The 18,004-nt window shown below is 40.9% G+C and overlaps 1 protein-coding gene across 7 annotated transcripts in view; it reads left to right on the forward strand.

Annotated features, from left to right (window-relative positions):
* mctp1a (multiple C2 domains, transmembrane 1a) overlaps positions 1-18,004 on the forward strand; it is an 890,372-nt gene that overhangs the window by 451,552 nt on the left and 420,816 nt on the right. For all 7 annotated transcript variants that reach the window (XM_051929433.1, XM_051929436.1, XM_051929434.1 and 4 more), the window contains 2 exons: positions 11,955-12,125; positions 14,963-15,093. In XM_051929433.1, the coding sequence (XP_051785393.1) occupies positions 11,955-12,125; positions 14,963-15,093 (302 nt within the window). The remainder of the gene's footprint in view (positions 1-11,954; positions 12,126-14,962; positions 15,094-18,004) is intronic.

Raw genomic sequence — 18,004 nt, forward strand, 5'->3', positions numbered from 1 at the left:
TTCCATGGGTCATGCGGGGGAAATGAGTGAACCGTTAAGAAATCATGCATTTCATCTTTGTTTGTTCTTAATGTCTAATTGTCTAAAGAATATGCTAAATAAACTTTTATGCTTGATCTGTGTTGAATTAAGCACAGTTCAATCAAAACTTCATTTTTTAATATTTTGGTTTCTTAGGGACTGAATTTTTCTGGACAAAGACAAGCTACCTTCATTTCACTTGAACTGTACTACATTCATAAGATAAATAAATACAAGTCATACAATGATTGGTGGCCTAAACTGGAATTGAAATAATGAAATATTTTGTGTTAGGGAAGGTATATGTATGGAGTTAAATACAGTGACAAATTTATAACTAGAGCTCATATTTTTGCTGTGTTGGATTATATACAATTTACAAGTAATGTTAAGAACATCATTTCAATCGTTATTACAGCAAAAGGGCAAAGGCAGATATATTTGTTTAATTGTTACAGTAACATATGGGAGACACCCTGCCATAGAGAAAAATCTTTCAATAACAAAGGCTTTGAAGTTGTAAACTGGGTCAAGAAGAATGTAATGAGGGAATTGCCTGAGCTATTAATTACATCATACCCACTTCTTTTAAGTTTGGCATTTCGTGTTCTTCTGTTCTTAATGCCTAATTGACTAAATAATTGCTAAATAAAGCTTACATGCTTGAACGAAAATGTGAATTCCTCACACAGTGATCTTAGAACCAGCCAGATGGGTAAGCACAATAAAGAGAAAGAATAATTAAAGGCCATTTTTAAAACTCTAATCATGGAAACAATATGCTGAACACATGCAGTACTGTCACAGTGTGACTGGGTTCAATACAAAACAGTGAATAATGTGTAATCAGTTGAAGTAGTGGTATTTTTTTGTTTAAGCATTATGTTTGTTAATGGAGTATGTAATTTTGATGAATCTGTTCCAAATTTTGTCATTTGGCATTTTTATGTTTCTGTGAGTCACAGATGAAATTTCCTTGTTGATTAAAAGGAAGAACAACATTTTTCTCCGAAAAGAGTACCTTACCTCAAGTTCTATAATGAGGTGCCAGTGTTGCCCAAAACACATGTAGTGTAGAACAACTAATAATTTGTTGCTTTACTTCATCATGGGTCTGGTGTTTGTCAAATTATACAAAAGAAAATTTTGCAGAGTTTCCAGGCAGCATATACTGTAAGCATTCCCACCCTCATTGCCAGTTCTTTTGTAATTGATGACATTAGAAGATTCTGATATAGTAAGCATACGTCTCTTCATGTCAGCATTTACCAGACATGCCCCATTTTAATCTACTTATATTTTATTAACAATTAGGAATGGCTTCAATTAATTCTTGATTTTATATTATTTACAGTATTTTATGAGCATCTAGGTGGTTATTGATGTTCATGGAAAAAGTTTTGGATGCTTTATAAAAATAACAAAGCAAGTATGTGGTCAAAGAACAAGCAAGGTTTCTTAAGCCAGAAAAAATATAAATAAATAAAACCACGTGACTAAACAAGAATGCAAAACAGAAATCAAATTTAAAAAAGAAGGTTAAAAAATTTGACACTGCCTTGAATTATTTACTACTCACCGTTCCTGGCGGCTTCATCCGCATAGTAGTGAAACAGGACAAACTTTAAAAATCGATAAACAGACAGGTATCGCTAGCTAAGCGGAAGCAATTTACTCTCCAAAACACAAAGGTAGACCGACTCCCCACTCCTGACGTCATGCTTCCCCCTCCCCTCAGCCTGCAGCCTCCGTCTTAGATTAGCGTGAATGTATCGCTCCTGCAATCAAACTATGATTCTTAGCGTGATGAGAGAAGTCGCAAGATCTATCAAATATCAACCTGATTTTCAAATGCTTGAAAAAAATCCGACCTAAATCCGTTAAGTAGTTCTCTTGTTCGTTAGCTAAACGGGTGTAAGATACGCCCCGAGGCTGGTGCGTGAGTGAGGAGGCCCCCCCCTTCTCGGCCCGCTGCGTCTCTCCTCTCTTGGATTCGCACAAATAAATTGGTACCGTAAGCAAACTATGATACTTAGCGCGATGAGAAAGGTTGCAAAATGAACCAGAATGTTCAAGAAATTGTAGAAAAAAAACCCCAATCTAAATCCGTTAAGTAGTTCTCACGTGAAAAGCAGACAAACATACAGACAGACATTGGATATGATATATATAGAGATAACACAAAATTAAATTAAAGACAAGGATACAGAGACTTATGGGTTGTTATCTTTTATAGGCCAAGGAAAATGACAGACACCTTTATGTAAACTATACCTCGCATGACTGAGAACATGGCCGTTGCAATGCAAATAAGAAAATGGTGACAATCTCAGTAAAACACATTCCATCACATCACAATGAAATTCTGAAGCAGTGGAAAAAACATATTGTAAAAATTTCAAAAATAATGCAAATGATTTGCAGATCCAAAGCACACAAAAGACTTCTGAAATGGTGACACAGGTGGCATTATTGCCACATCATAGCATTTTGACTTTGTTTCTAATTTCCAAATTGGTATTGTTTCTGTGGAATCACAGTTTAACTGTGTGTTTGTTTGAAGTTAGTCCTATAAGTCTAAATTAATGCAGTTAAGTTAATTGGTGATTTACAAATTAGCTTCTGTAGGTACAGTATGTCCCATCTGTATTCTCATACCAAAAGTTTTGACCCACCCTTCCTTTAAACACTTCTTCAATTCATTCATGTTTGAAAGCATTCATATTATGTTATACCAAGAATATTATACCAAGACAATATCGTGCCAGCAAAGCAGCGGGTCCAGATAGTGTATCGCCACGACTGCTGAAGGTCTGTGCATCGGAGTTGGGAGGTCCTCTACAGCGCATCTTCAACCTGAGCCTGGAACAGGGGAGAGTCCCGATGCTTTGGAAAACATCTTGCATCACCCCAGTCCCAAAGGTATCACGTCCTAGTGAGCTGAATGACTTCCAGCCTGTTGCTTTGACATCACATGTGATGAAGACCATGGACAGGCTGCTGCTTCACCACCTGAGGCCACACGTTCAGCACACCCTCGACCCTCTGCAGTTTGCATATCAGGAGAAGGTGGGAGCGGAGGATGCCATCATCTATATGCTACACCGATCCCTCTCCCACTTGGACAGAGGCAGTGGTGCTGTAAGAATTATGTTTCTAGACTGCTCTAGCGCCTTCAACACAATCCAACCTCTGCTCCTTAGGGACAAGCTGACAGAGATGGGAGTAGATTCATACCTGGTGGCATGGATCGTGAACTATCTTAAAGACAGACCTCAGTATGTGCAGCGTGGGAACTGCACGTCTGACATTGTGGTCAGCAACACAGGAGCGCCACAGGGGACTGTACTTTCTCCGGTCCTGTTCAGCCTATATACGTCGGACTTCCAATACAACTCGGAGTCCTGCCATGTGCAAAAGTTAGCTGACGACACTGCCATCGTGGGCTGCATCAGGAGTGGGCAGGAGGAGGAGTATAGGGACCTAATCAATGACTTAAATGGTGCAACTCAAACCACCTACACCTGAACACCAGCAAAACCAAGGAGCTGGTGGATTTTAGGAGGCCCAGACCTCTCATGGACCCCGTGATCATCAGAGGTGACTGTGTGCAGATGGTACAGACCTATAAATACCTGGGAGTGCAGCTGGATGATAAATTAGACTGGACTGCCAATACTGATGCTCTGTGTAAGAAAAGACAGAGCCGGTTATAATTCCTTAGAAGGCTGGCATCCTTCAACATCTGCAATAAGATGCTGCAAATGTTCTATCAGATGGTTGTGGCGAGCGCCCTCTTCTACGCGATGGTGTGCTGGGGAGGCAGCATTAAGAAGAAAGACGCCTCACGCCTGGACAAACTGGTGAGGAAGGCAGGCTCTATTGTTGGCATGGAGCTGGACAGTTTAACATCTGTGGCAGAGCGACGGGTGCTAAGCAGGCTCCTATCAATTATGGAGAATCCACTGCATCCACTAAACAGTGGCATCTCCAGACAGAAGAGCAGCTTCAGCGACAGACTGCTGTTACTGTCCTGCTTCACTGACAGACTGAGAAGATCGTTCCTCCACCAAACTATGCGACTCTTCAATTCCACCGGGGGGGTAAACGTTAACATTATAAAAAGTTATTGTCTGTTTTTTCCTGCATTATTATCAATCTTTAATGTAATATTGGTTTTTTTTTGTATCAGTATGCTGCTGCTGGAGAATGTAAATTTCCCCTTGGGATTAATAAAGTATCTATCTATCTATCTATCTATCTATCTATCTATCTATCTATCTATCTATCTATCTATCTATCTATCTATCTATCTATCTATCTGAATAGAATAAGCTGAAAGGGGAACAGTAAAAAAGGACCAGGATATAAACATTACCCAAATAACATGCCAATGTAAAGTAACTGGGAAGTCAAATGAACAACTGCCAAAACCAAGTCCAAGACAAGAAGGAAGTAGAAAGAACCTAGCTGGTAAACTCTAAATATTTAATGAGAAACCCACCAATGATTTTTGTTTTTGGAATCCACAATATCAGGTGTGACTTAGCAAATGGCACTGGATTAAGTGTTGTGGTTGTCACATCATGGTGTGACACACTGATGTGTTTTTCTGAATGCAGAATAAAATAAGATCAGTTAGTCTCTCTAATTGTGAAACTTTTTTGGAAGAATAACCGGCAGCTACAGGGGTCACCAGGACTGAACTTGAAAAGCAGTCTCACACATTTAAGAGATTCTCCACATATGTAAACAGTTTTCAAGATTTTACTTCCATGTAAATGGAAATTTGGTGATGTGGTCAAAAATTTACTGTCTAGTTTTTGATTCTCTGATATTCAAAATGTCAAGAAAAGGTTTTAGTATGGTGTCTGTGTGTTTTGTCTTTGCGTGTGTTTCTGTGGAAACATATGTATAACAATAACTTTGGAATAAGTTGACCCATCATTTCCAAAAAAGTTGTATCATGTTTGTCTTGTTACAGGCTCCAGGCCTATTGTTTTTTGGCCCTGTTTGCTCCAGTATGTAATTCTAAATCCTTCAAAAATGGTTTGACCTATCTTCAATGATAACTGCCATAGAAATTGTTTAATTTAAGTAGGATTTATGCAGTCTGCTCCATTTAGTCATAGAGCTAGGCATAACGATTTGCAAAAATTTCACTCGATTAGTTTTTGAGATACTTAAATGCATGCACAGACAAGTTCACACACACACACACACACGCACACACTCACACACACACACACTCACACACTAAAAGAAATTTATAAGTGACTAGCTGTGTAAGCCCATGCTGTAAAAAGCCCAGGCTCCTAGAAAACATGGATTCTGGCACTACAATCAATCAATCACATCGGTTGTGCATTAGCGACTAAGCAAGTTTCTCTATCCTCTGAGCTTTCGTTTTGCCGATGTGCTTGCCTCGCTTGCGAGGGTGACTAAGCACTGTATAAGCTGTCTCCCCCTGTACTTTCATCTTAAAGGCATCCAGCTGGGTAAGGACACTGGCTGTCCCTCAAAGGTCACTAGTAACAACATCATCCATTAGGTTGTTCATAATTACAGGGTGGAACGTATTTATGTATATGATTGAAAAGGTATTATTGTCAGGAAACTACCAATGTTATTATCAAGTAACATAATGGAAAATGAACATTAAGAACCTGAAATGTTTAGATAGATAGATAGATAGATAGATAGATAGATAGATAGATAGATAGATAGATAGATAGATAGATAGATAGATAGATAGATAGATAGATAGATAGATAGATAGATAGATAGATAGATAGATAGATAGATAGATAGATAGATAGATAGAGTTTATTCATCCCCTGTTCTCCATGGCGTGGTCCATCAATGCACCATCTAGATCGATACATACCTGAAGATGAAGAGCAACATTGCCACAGACAGCTTGGCACATCTGTACTGGTATCCTATGAAATTCTTCTGTGATAGCTGCACATAGCTCAGCCACATTGTAATGTGATGTTGATACACCATGTCTTTTAGGTAACCCTACAGGAAAAAGTCTGGTGGGGTCAAATCAGGAGACCAAGCCGGCCATTCCACAGGCCCGTGTCAGCCGATCCAGCATTGCAGGAATGTTTAGTTCAAACACTGTCGCACCACATTTTGCTGCCACCACAGATCATCAATGTCTGGTTATCGTTACTCCCATTCTCAGGCTACATAGTGATGCCATTTTCTATACTTTTTGCGCAGTAGTTTAAATGCTACAACCTGTGAAACGTCATATACATAAATATGGGCCACTCTGTAATATAATATGGTCCCTAAATAATACCTTGTCTGTCCTAAGAAAAACAAATGCGCTTTATTGCTGTGATTCTTGGAGAGTTCAGTATTGCTTTTAACCATTGATATCTGTTGCATTATGTTTTGCATACTATATATTATAAATAATAGTTTAACTATACAGCTAGTCGATTAAACCATGTACTATAGTTAGTTTAGCAGCACAGAAATGACCTTAGGTAATCATCACAGCCAGCATTTATCACATTTTCTGCAGAGTCGTTGATTGTGCTATGTTGGAATGTCACAAATGCCCCATGTAATCCAAATTGAAGCATGTAATACTCACATTAGCTGCTAAATGAATTACTTTTCTTTTTCTTTTTATATTTGTTAAGTTGTTCATGTACACCTCTAACCTTCTCAATATATATAGGAACAGAGTAGATTTCGGAATGAAAAACCTACTTGTGAAGGTAATTACTGAATAACCATGAACAGTGAAGTTTGAAAACAGTGTACAGTAGAAAATGTACCAAGAGATCTTTCTTTTTTTTTCATTTCTTGTAATTCTGTTTTTTGCCACTTGGGATTATAAAGGCATGCACCACCAGCACTACACCTCAAGCATTGTGTCTATTGTATATTCTCCACAATGGCACTGATTAAAACTACAGAAGCTTGTCATCCACAATATATGCAATCTGATTTTATATTCATGGAGAATTCTTGTTTGGGGACATCATTAGAGTTTCCACACCTGGAAATTTGTTGAGAGCTATGCAGTTAATGAAGATCAGCCTCTGATGTCTTAATCTATTGGAGTTCAGGAGCATAATAGATTGACACGATAAAGCTGTTCCTTTTTGCATACATCATTTTGCACTGCAGTTGACCTTCCCTTTCTTCTCTTTAATTTCATAGGGCTCTTCCCAACATGCCAGTAATTCATATGAGATTGGAAATGTGAACTAAGATAATTACTTGATCACCTGAATGAAATTAAATCTTTTTTGCAGTACAATTGTAGAGCCATTCATACTTTGACTGGATGGGTGATGGGCCAGTTTTTTTTTCATTCTAACCTGTCTGGCAGCTGAAACACAAGGTCACTTGCATGTCTCTGCCAGTCAGCCTTCTCTTGTCAGATATATCATACCTTACAGTGTTTACAGTGCCTCTCACATACATGTAGTATACCTCCATTGCTGCAGCTGAGATGAATAAATCTCTGTAGAAATTTATACTGTAATACTGTGCAGAACACAAGTCAATGCTAAATTTGCGACCAGTTCAATGTATTGATTTATAATGTGTTCTAAAGTAACCAAACTATTTATTTGGGACGATTATTTTAAAATATCAAATGTTTAATTGCTAGTAGTTTACTTTAGTTTTTTTAATCATTTACAGTGCATCCGGAAAGTATTCACAGCGCATCACTTTTTCCACATTTTGTTATGTTACAGCCTTATTCCAAAATGGATTAAATTCATTTTTTTCCTCAGAATTCTACACACAACACCCCATAATGACAATGTAAAAGAAGTTTACTTGAGATTTTTGCAAATTTATTAAAAATAAAAAAACTGAGAAAGCACATGTACATAAGTATTCACAGCCTTTGCCATGAAGCTCAAAATTGAGCTCAGGTGCATCCTGTTTCCCCTGATCATCCTTGAGATGTTTCTGCAGCTTAATTGGAGTCCACCTGTGGTAAATTCAGTTGATTGGACATGATTTGGAAAGGCACACACCTGTCTATATTAGGTCCCACAGTTGACAGTTCACGTCAGAGCATAAACCAAGCATGAAGTCAAAGGAATTGTTAGTAGACCTCCGAGACAGGATTGTCTCGAGGCACAAATCTGGGGAAGGTTACAGAAAAATTTCTGCTGCTTTGAAGGTCCCAATGAGCACAGTGGCCTCCATCATCCATAAGTGGAAGAAGTTCGAAACCACCAGGACTCTTCCTAGAGCTGGCCGGCCATCTAAACTGAGCGATCAGGGGGGAAGGGCCTTAGTCAGGGAGGTGACCAAGAACCCGATGGTCACTCTGTCAGAGCTCCAAAGGTCCTCTGTGGAAAGAGGAGAACCTTCCAGAAGGACAACCATCTCTGCAGCAATCCACCTATCAGGCCTGTATGGTAGAGTGGCCAGATGGAAGCCACTCCTTAGTAAAAGGCACATGGCAGCCCGCCTGGAGTTTGCCAAAAAGCACCTGAAGGACTCTCAGACCATGAGAAAGAAAATTCTCTGGTCTGATGAGACAAAGATTGAACTCTTTGGTGTGAATGCCAGGCATCACGTTTGGAGGAAACCAGGCACTGCTCATCACCAAACCAATACCATCCCTACAGTGAAGCATGGTGGTGGCAGCATCATGCTGTGGAGATGTTTTTCAGCAGCAGGGACTGGGAGACTAGTCAGGATAAAGGGAAAGATGACTACAGCAATGTACAGAGACATCCTGGATGAAAACCTGCTCCAGAGCGCTCTTGACCTCAGACTGGGGCGACGGTTCATCTTTCAGCAGGACAACGACCCTAAGCACACAGCCAAGATATTAAAGGAGTGGCTTCAGGACAACTCTGTGAATGTCCTTGAGTGGCCCAGCCAGAGCCCAGATTTGAATCCGATTGAACGTCTCTGGAGAGATCTTAAAATGGCTGTGCACTGACGCTTCCCATACAACCTGATGGCGCTTGAGAGGTGCCTCAAAGAGGAATGGGCAAAACTGGCCAAGGATAGGTGTGCCAAGCTTGTGGCATCATATTCAAAAAGACTTGAGGCTGTAATTGCTGCCAAAAGTGCATCGACAAAGTATTGAGCAAAGGCTGTGAATACTTATGTACATGTGCTTTCTCACTTTTTTTATTTTTAATAAATTTGCAAAAACCTCAAGTAAACTTTTTTCACGTTGTCATTATGGGGTGTTGTGTGTAGAATTCTGAGGAAAAAAATGAATTTAATCTATTTTGGAATAAGGCTGTAACATAACAAAATGTGGAAAAAGTGATGCGCTGTGAATACTGTCTGGATGCACTGTATATACACAGATCATACGCAACAGTAAAATCACTGTGAGGTGAAGGGAATAACATTGATTATCTTGTTACTATAGCCCCTATCATGGGGTTGGGATATATTAGGCAGCAAGTGAACAGTCTGCTGTTGTAGGTGATGTGTTGGAAGCAGTAAAGAAAGGTCAAGTGTAAGGATCTGAGCGACTTCGACAAGGGTCCAATTGTGATGGCCAGACAACTGGGTCAGAACATCTCCAAAATGGCATCTCTTGTGGGGTGTTCCCAGTATTCAGTGGTTAGTGTCTACCAAAAGTGGTCCATGGAAGGACAACCAATGAACTGGTAACAGCATCATGGCTGCCCAAGGCTAGTTGTTGTGCATGGCTAGCAAAGTCTAACCTGTCTTGTCTCATCCCACAGAAGAGCTACTGTAGCAAAAACTAACTAACTTTATGAGAGAAAGGTGTCAGAACACACAGGGCATGGCAGCTTCAAGTGTATGAGGTGTATAGATGCAGACCAGTTAGGTTGCCCATGCTGACCCCTGTCCACTGCTGAAGGTATCTACAAGGGGCACGTGAGTGTCAGAACTGTGCCATGGCACAATGGAATAAGGTGGCCTGGTCTGAAGAATCAAATTTTTGTTTAGATCATGTGGACAGCATTGTCTACCTGGGGAACAGATGGCAGCAGGATGCCCTGTTAGAACATTAGAGCACTCTAGAAGAGAATAGGCCATTCAGCCCAACAAAGCTCACCAGTCCTATCCAATTATTTCTTCTAAAAAAACATCAAGTCGAATTTTGAAAGTTGAAAGTGTTGGTGAAAGGCAAGCCAGCAGAGACAGTGTGATGCTGTGGGCAATGATTTCCTAGGAAACCTTGGGTCCTGGAATTCATGTGGATGTTACTTTGACAAATACCACCTACTTAAAGATTGTTGCAGACCTCACACACCCCTTCATTGACAGCAGTGGTCTCTTTCAGCAAGTTAATGTGCCCTGCCACACTACAAAAATTGTTCAGTAAAGATTTGAGGAACATGAAAAAGAGTTCAAGACGTTGACTTGGCCTCTAAGTTCCCATGATCTCAGGCTGATCAAGCATTTGTGGGAAGTGCTAGAAAAACAAATTCCGATCTATGGAGGCCCCTACCTCACAACTTATAGGACTTAATGGATCTAATACTAATGTCTTGGTGCCAGAGACCAAAGGCATCAGAGGTCTTGTGGAGTCCATGTCTTGATGGTTCACAAAGCTGTTTTGGTGGCACGAAGGGGACCAACACAATATTAGGCAGGTCGTTTTAATGTTGAGACTGACCAGTGTATAAACAGCATATCTTGATTAGTGTGTATTTCTTTGGAGATGCAGTATTTTAAACAATACTTTTCTCTACAGCTCATGTTAATCAGAAAGATTCATGCTATCTTGTTCAATACTCAACACAGAACTTATATGTACTTGTAATATTTATCAGATTTTTTGAGGATAACAAATAGGCAATTGCTAGACTAAGCACCTGAAATAAACAAGAACACAAACTCGAAATCAGAGGACTCTGGGTACTCAGGGGCAGATCTTCCATAAGGGTGTTCTAGGTGCGTGCCCAGGGGTCTTTCACACAAGGGGCCTTTTCACCAAACTCCTTCTCCACCCAGCTTGATGAAATGAACTAGGTTGCACGTGATCATATCACCAAGGAGACATGCTCGATGACTGATCGAATATGCACTCTCAAAAGCAAGAGTGGGAATTATCGTGTTGCATTATTAATAGTATTATCAACTCTGTATTAAGGAGCTCTATTCATTAAGTCACCCGTGGCCTGTAGGGGTCTTAATCCAGGCTTGGGTGTACCATATTTTCAGAAAGTACATTAAGACTTTTTTGATAATTAACCCCTTTTAGTAATACATTTCATGCAGAAAACGGTGATGTTTTGATTTGGATACACTCTTGGATTGCAGTCATAGAGTTCCAATAAAACTGATGATAATCAAATCATGTAAATTAAATAACTACATATTGCTTTAGTATTTGCACATTTTCTGGTGATTTGACATTGTTGCCAACTTTTGTTCATTGTTTAATACAATGTAAAGTATTTCAGCCAGTTAATCAGCTAGTACCTTACTAAGAATTCTGTAAGAACACTCAACTGAGTACATGTTTGATAAGTATTATAGTGTTTATTAGTTAATGTTTAATATAACATCTGAACAAGAGAATTAAACCCAAAATATATTATTTCATTGTGAATTAATAAGCACTGTTGTATGTTTAGTTTATATATAATATAATTCTACACTCTGAAAGACCTTTGTATTGTATCTTTTACCTTTATTCTGCAGTGAACACTTCTTTGACTGATATGCATATGGCAGGCATTTAGTAGCTAAGTAGCTTTTGAATCACAAGGTTTCAGTCTCTCATCTCTGAAAAACCTCGGTGACCATAAACATCAATTAACTTGTGTGTACTCCGAAACAATATTTGTGTGGACAATTGTGTTAATTGCTTTCTAATTGGGATATAGTACAGTACTTTATGGAAAAACACTATTTAATATAATGGTTGTTTGACTTTATTGACCAAAATTGTGATCCACTTTGTAAATGCTGTGGTTTTTCTTTTTTTGAAGCACCAGTGCCAGAGCTTGCGATTATCAGAGGTGCACAGAAAATCCCAGCTGTGGAGGGGAATTGTTAGCATCAGCCTCATAGAAGGTCGCAATCTGAAGCCTATGGATAACAATGGCTTTAGTGATCCTTATGTTAAATTTAGACTTGGACATCAAAAATACAGAAGCAAGGTAGGTACATTTGAGTAGATAAATGAATAACTATAATGGAGCAATAGTGCAATGTGCTTGGAGAGTGTGCAATATATTTATATTGTGTAGTACACTTCCATGTTTATTGTACATTCTGGTTTATTCTTTGTATGCTATGTACTGTACATTGTGCAATTTGTGTTTTCATTGTGATAATGTATGAAGTTTTGATTTTGCTAGTTGCACTGTAATTTTCCTCAAGAAATTAATAAAGTACTATTTGTTTTTACTCTTGTTCCCTCATGGAAACAAGTAAACTCCTATTTTTTCTTTATATTTTACCTATTACAATCACTTCTTAAAGTTGAAGGATCTTCCTGGAAAGAGTTTGAGTAGAGTGGGAGATATATTATTTTTTTTGTCTTGATAGACAAACCAATTGAAATTTTTAAATAATTAGCTGAGTTGTTTCACATCAATAGCCAAAACCAAAAGGACAAAACAAACAAGTAGAAAATAGTCAAGAAACAAAACAGTATTAAATCAAAAAGTTAAAAGTTCTCAAGAATGTAGAATTCTTGCTCTAGGTTGCTACTTTTTTGAAAAACTAAGCTAGAATGACATGAGAGGTATATGACCATAACCCAAGTATACCTCTATACACACCTTCCCATACTCCCAGCAATACATGGCCTCAGAGCAATAAACAAAATATTTTGAAAAAAGCAGATCAGAAATATGCTAATTATCAGCCAAAAGGTTTAATATGTCTGTAATTGGTTATTATACGCTCCTTCCTTTATTACTCTTTGCAAGCACTTGCCTTTCTGCTCTTTGTTAGCTATCTGCCTGGCTTTTTAATTATGACCCCTAATTCCTAGGGGTTATAGGAAATTGGTATACTGTAACATTTTCTTCATTAAGGTTGTAAAAGAAAGAGTTATGACTCTGTTCATTAACCAAGTGTTGCAAAATATGCCATGCTAAGATATCCCTGGATGTCATCTGCCTGTCACTGATCAGACCTTATCAGATGGAACCTATAAAATGCATTCCAAACAGAGGCCCTGAAGTTAAGTACCAGTGAAATACATACTTCCAGCTTAACCTCCTTGGAATTAACCGGCTCGGGATTCTATGTTATTACAGTTTAGTCCGAGTCAGACTTGGGTTGTTGTGTAATGATCAGCTTTACAGTTTTAAGCCAGAAAACTCTGCTGTCATCTAATTGGTGAAATCATTCTGCATTTATCGTAACTTTATGGTAGCTAATTAAATTTCATGAGTGGGGTGAAGCCTTCAACCAAAAACACAATAGTGAACGCAAAACCGTAAGCTAGTTTTAGAGCAAATTGAAATGGAACCATTGCCTGACTTGCATCATAGAGATGAGAGCGTGTGTATGGAGAGTGCAATTTATGCATAGGACAACCTACCCATTGTACCAACGTAATATGCGTGGGAACTTTGGTCACTTGAAGATTCACTGTGATGCGACTGTATTTGTGTGTTAAAAAGCCAAAATAATTGCAATCAAGTGCAAGGACAAGAAAGACATGAGCCCCCTAAGCACTGTTCACAATCCAACAACTGTTTATGTTCAAGTCAGGGAAATGTGGAACTCACTAAGCCTTGCACTGAAGCAGCCTACAGTAACACAATGGGTGTGTCCATCATGAGGAACAGGCACTGACATGCTACCATCTCATGCGCAAGTAACAGAAAAAATATTTAAAGAAAAGTGCACAAAAAACATGCTTCTACTGTCCCAATTGTGATGTTGGGATGTGCGTTGGTGACTGTTTTAAAACATTTCACACAAAGAACATATACTAAATCTGCATCAGTACTGCAGTGGATACTAGACATACAACAACAACAACAACTGTTTATTTCTTGTATAGCCCAAAATCACACAACGAATGCCCCAATAGACTTTAACAGGCCCTGTTTTTTTGACAGCAGAGCCCTAGATTCCCTAAGAAGACAAGAAAAAAAACTCCAAAAAAAACAAAACAAAGGAAGAAATCTTGGGAAAAGTAATTCAAAGAAAGATCCCCTTTTAGGTAGGTTGGGTGTGCAATGAGTGACAAAAAATGGGGTAAATACAACACACAAAACAGAACACAAGTAATCCTCTTCACAGAGCTAGATTGTGAATCTATCATTGCCACCTCAGAATTACATTACAACAGTTCAAACTACTGTGTTCTTGCGCAGCACTCCTCACCAAGTGCAGGCACAGAGTGTTGGGTCAACTCTCAACATACCTTTACTACTGTTACATGTAATAATATTTTTTTCTTGTTGAAAAAAAATCAGTTTTGTAAACATGCTAAGGAGGTTAAGTAGAACAGTCATGCCAAAGTAAAGCAAACTGGGCATTCTCAGTATTTCCTACAGGAGGAAAGTTGCATATGAGGGAAATTGAATAGCCATATGCTAAATGCAACATGCAAAACATACCTAGGAATAATCCAATAAAACATGTAAGTCCACAGTTTGATATTGATCTGTAGTCACCAGTTAGGAAAACATATCTATGGAAGCAGTTGTAGTGCATCTTGATCTTATTCAGCACTTTAAGCTCAAGAAAGGCATTCTTTAAATAAATTGGGTTATTATCAAGATCTTTTAGAACTAGAGGTGAATAGTGATTCGTTACTTTAGAGGTTAGAAGTTGAAAATTATTTTTATTGTTTCATTTAATGAAGATGGAGCTTCCCTTTCTCCTTTCTTGTGTCCACCATGTCTGAGGCAGAAATTATAGCCTGTCCATAACTATTCTAAAATAAACTTTGTGATACTATTTTGATTTAGTCAAAAATTGTATTGCTTATAGATTAGTATAATGTTATTTGTTTTTCTATTTGCAGACAATGCCTAAAACTTTGAACCCCCAGTGGAGAGAGCAGTTTGATTTCCATTTGTATGATGAAGAAGGGGGTGTGATTGATATCACTGTGTGGGATAAGGATGCTGGAAAGAGGGATGACTTTATGGGCAGGTTAGTTGTCTCTTTATAAAACCTACAGTATATTAATGTCCATTGTAATGAGGTTAATGTGGGTGCATTTGCAGGAACAAACTATGACCCTAACTTTAAGTTGCTTTTGAATGACTCAAACTTGAATATTCCATGATACCACTAAGGTATTCCTGAATTTATGATCAAAAATATTGCCTTCTCTAAATTGAGAAACTGTTCTTTTATTTAATTGTATTTGTTTTGTTTGCTTAACTGATAAATTATTACTAATCTCACATTTTTCAATTCTATCATACTCCATACTTCTGTTGAAATGAGTATAATGGATCTTTGAACATTCCACGTCCCAAGAGCCAGCTTCTGTAACCGAGGATTGGACCGCCATGGTCCCTGCCTTCGGCCACCACCCGACTCACACTGCACCCAACCTCCTTGGCCCCACCTACAGGTGGTGAGCCCATGGGAAGGGGGACCCATGTTGCCTCTTCGGGCTGTGCCTGGCCAACCCCATGGGTTCTGGCCTGGCCACCAGGTGCTTGCCATCGAGCGCAACCTCCAGGCCTGGCTCCAGAGGGGGTCCCCGGTGACCCTCGTCTGGGTGAAGGTAAACGCCATCCAAATTTCTTAATCATCATAGGAGGTTTTCTGAACCGCTCTTTGTCTCGTCCCTTACCTAAACCGGTTTGCCTTGGGTGACCCTACCAGGGGCATAAAGCCCCTGACAACAGAGCTCCTAGGATCATTGGGACACGCAAACCCCTCCACCACAATAAGGTGGCAGCTCAAGAAGGAGGTATTATGAGGGTCTGCTGGGAATGTCTGGCAGTCCCCTGTCAGAAGTAGCTTCAACTCCCACCTCCGGCAGAACTCCGGGAGGTGGGGGACATTGAGTCCGAATGGGCCATGTTCCGTGCCTCTATTGTTGAGGCGGATGACTGGAGCTGTGGCGGCAATCCCTGAACCCGTTGGTGGACAACGGCGGTGAGGGATGCCGTCAAGCTAAAGAAGGACTCCTACAGGATGCTTTTGTCCTGTGGGACTCCGGAGGCAGTTAATAGGTACTGACAGGCCAAGCGGAATGTGGCTTTGGTGGTTGCTGAGGCAAAATCTTGGGCGTGGGAAGAGTTTGGGGAGGCCATGGAGAACGACTTCCAGACGGCTTCAAGGAGATTCTGGTCCACCATCTGGCGTCTCAGGAGTGGGAAGTGGTGCAGTGTTAACACGGTGTATAGTGGGGACTCGTGACGTTGTGTGTCGGCGGGGGGAGTACTTCGAACACCTCCTCAATCCCACTAACATGCCTTCCAATGAGGAAGCAAAACCTGGGGACGCGGAGGTGGGCTGTCCCATCTCTGGGACTGAGATCACCGAGGTGGTCAAAAACTCCTTGGTGGCAGGGCCCTGGGGGTGGATGAGATACGCCCGGAGTTCCTCAAGGCTCTGGATGTTGTAGGACTGTCTTGGTTGACACGCCTCTGCAACATCGCATGGATATCGGGGACAGTGCCTCTGGATTGGCAGACCGGGGTGGTGGTCCCCCTCTTTAAGAAGGGGGACCGGAGGGTGTGTTCCAACTACAGAGGGATCACACTCCTCAGCCTCCCTGGAAAAGTCTATTCGGGGATACTGGAGATGCGAGTCCGTCAGATAGTCGAACCTCAGATTCAGGAGGAACAGTGTGGTTTTCATCCTAGTCGTGGAACAGTGAACCAGCTCTCCACCCTTGGCAGGGTCCTGGAGGGTGCATGGGAGTTTGCCGAACCAGTCTACATGTGTTTTGTGGACTTGGAAAAGGCGTTTGACCATGTCCCTTGGGGAATCCTGTGGGGGGTGCTCCGGGAGTATGGGGTACAGGACCCCCTGATAAGGACTGTTCGGTCCCTGTACAAACGGAGTCAAAGCTTGGTCCGCATTGCCGACAGTAAGTAAAACCCATTTCCAGTGAGAGTTGGACTCTGCCAGGGCTGCCCTTTGTCACCGATTCTGTTCATAACTTTTATGGACAGAATTTCAAGGCGCACCCAGGGCATTGAGGGGGTTAGGTTTGGTGGGCTCAGGATTGGGTCACTGCTTTTTGCAAATAATGTTGTCCTGTTTGCTTCATCAGGCTGTGATCTTCAGCTCTCAATGGATCGGTTCACAGCCGAGTGTGAAGCGGCTGGGATGGGAATCAGCACCTCCAAATCCGAGACCATGGTCCTCAGCCGGAAAAGGGTGGAGTGCCCTCTCAGGGTTGGGAGCGAGATCCTGCCCCAAGTGGAGGAGTTCAAGTATCTCGGGATCTTGTTCACGAGTGAGGGAAGAATGGAGCAAGAGATCGACAGGCGGATCAGTGCGGCATCTGCAGTGATGCGGGCTCTGCATCGGTCTGTCATGGTAAAAAAGTAGCTGCGCCGAAAGGCAAAGCTCTCAATTTACCGGTCAATCTACAGTCCTACTCTCACCTATGGTCATGAGCTGTGGGTAGTGTCCGAAAGAACGAGATTGTGAATGCAAGCGGCTGAAATGAGTTTCCTCTGCAGGGTGTCTGGGCTTTTCCTTAAAGATAGGGTGAGAAGCTCTGTCATACAGGAGGAGCTCAGAGTAGAGCCGTTGCTCCTCCGCATCGAGAGGAGTCAGATGAGGTGGCTCGGGCATCTGATTAGGATGCCTCCCTGGTGAGGTGTTCCAGGCACGTCTAACCGGGAGGAGGCCTCGGAGAAGACCCAGGACACGCTGGATGGACTATGTCTCTTGGCTGGCCTGTGAACACCTCAGGATTCCCCCAGAAGAGCTAGTAGAAGTGGCCAGGGAGAGGGAAGTCTGGGCATCTCTGCTCAAGCTGCTGCCCCCGCGACCTGATCTTGGATAAGAGGATGGATGGATGGATGGATCTTTGAACACTGTAATTGCACAATGGATTATTGCCCCCAATTGCTCACTCCCCAGT

This window comes from Erpetoichthys calabaricus, chromosome 7 (assembly GCF_900747795.2).
Source record: "Erpetoichthys calabaricus chromosome 7, fErpCal1.3, whole genome shotgun sequence".
NCBI lineage: Eukaryota > Metazoa > Chordata > Cladistia > Polypteriformes > Polypteridae > Erpetoichthys > Erpetoichthys calabaricus.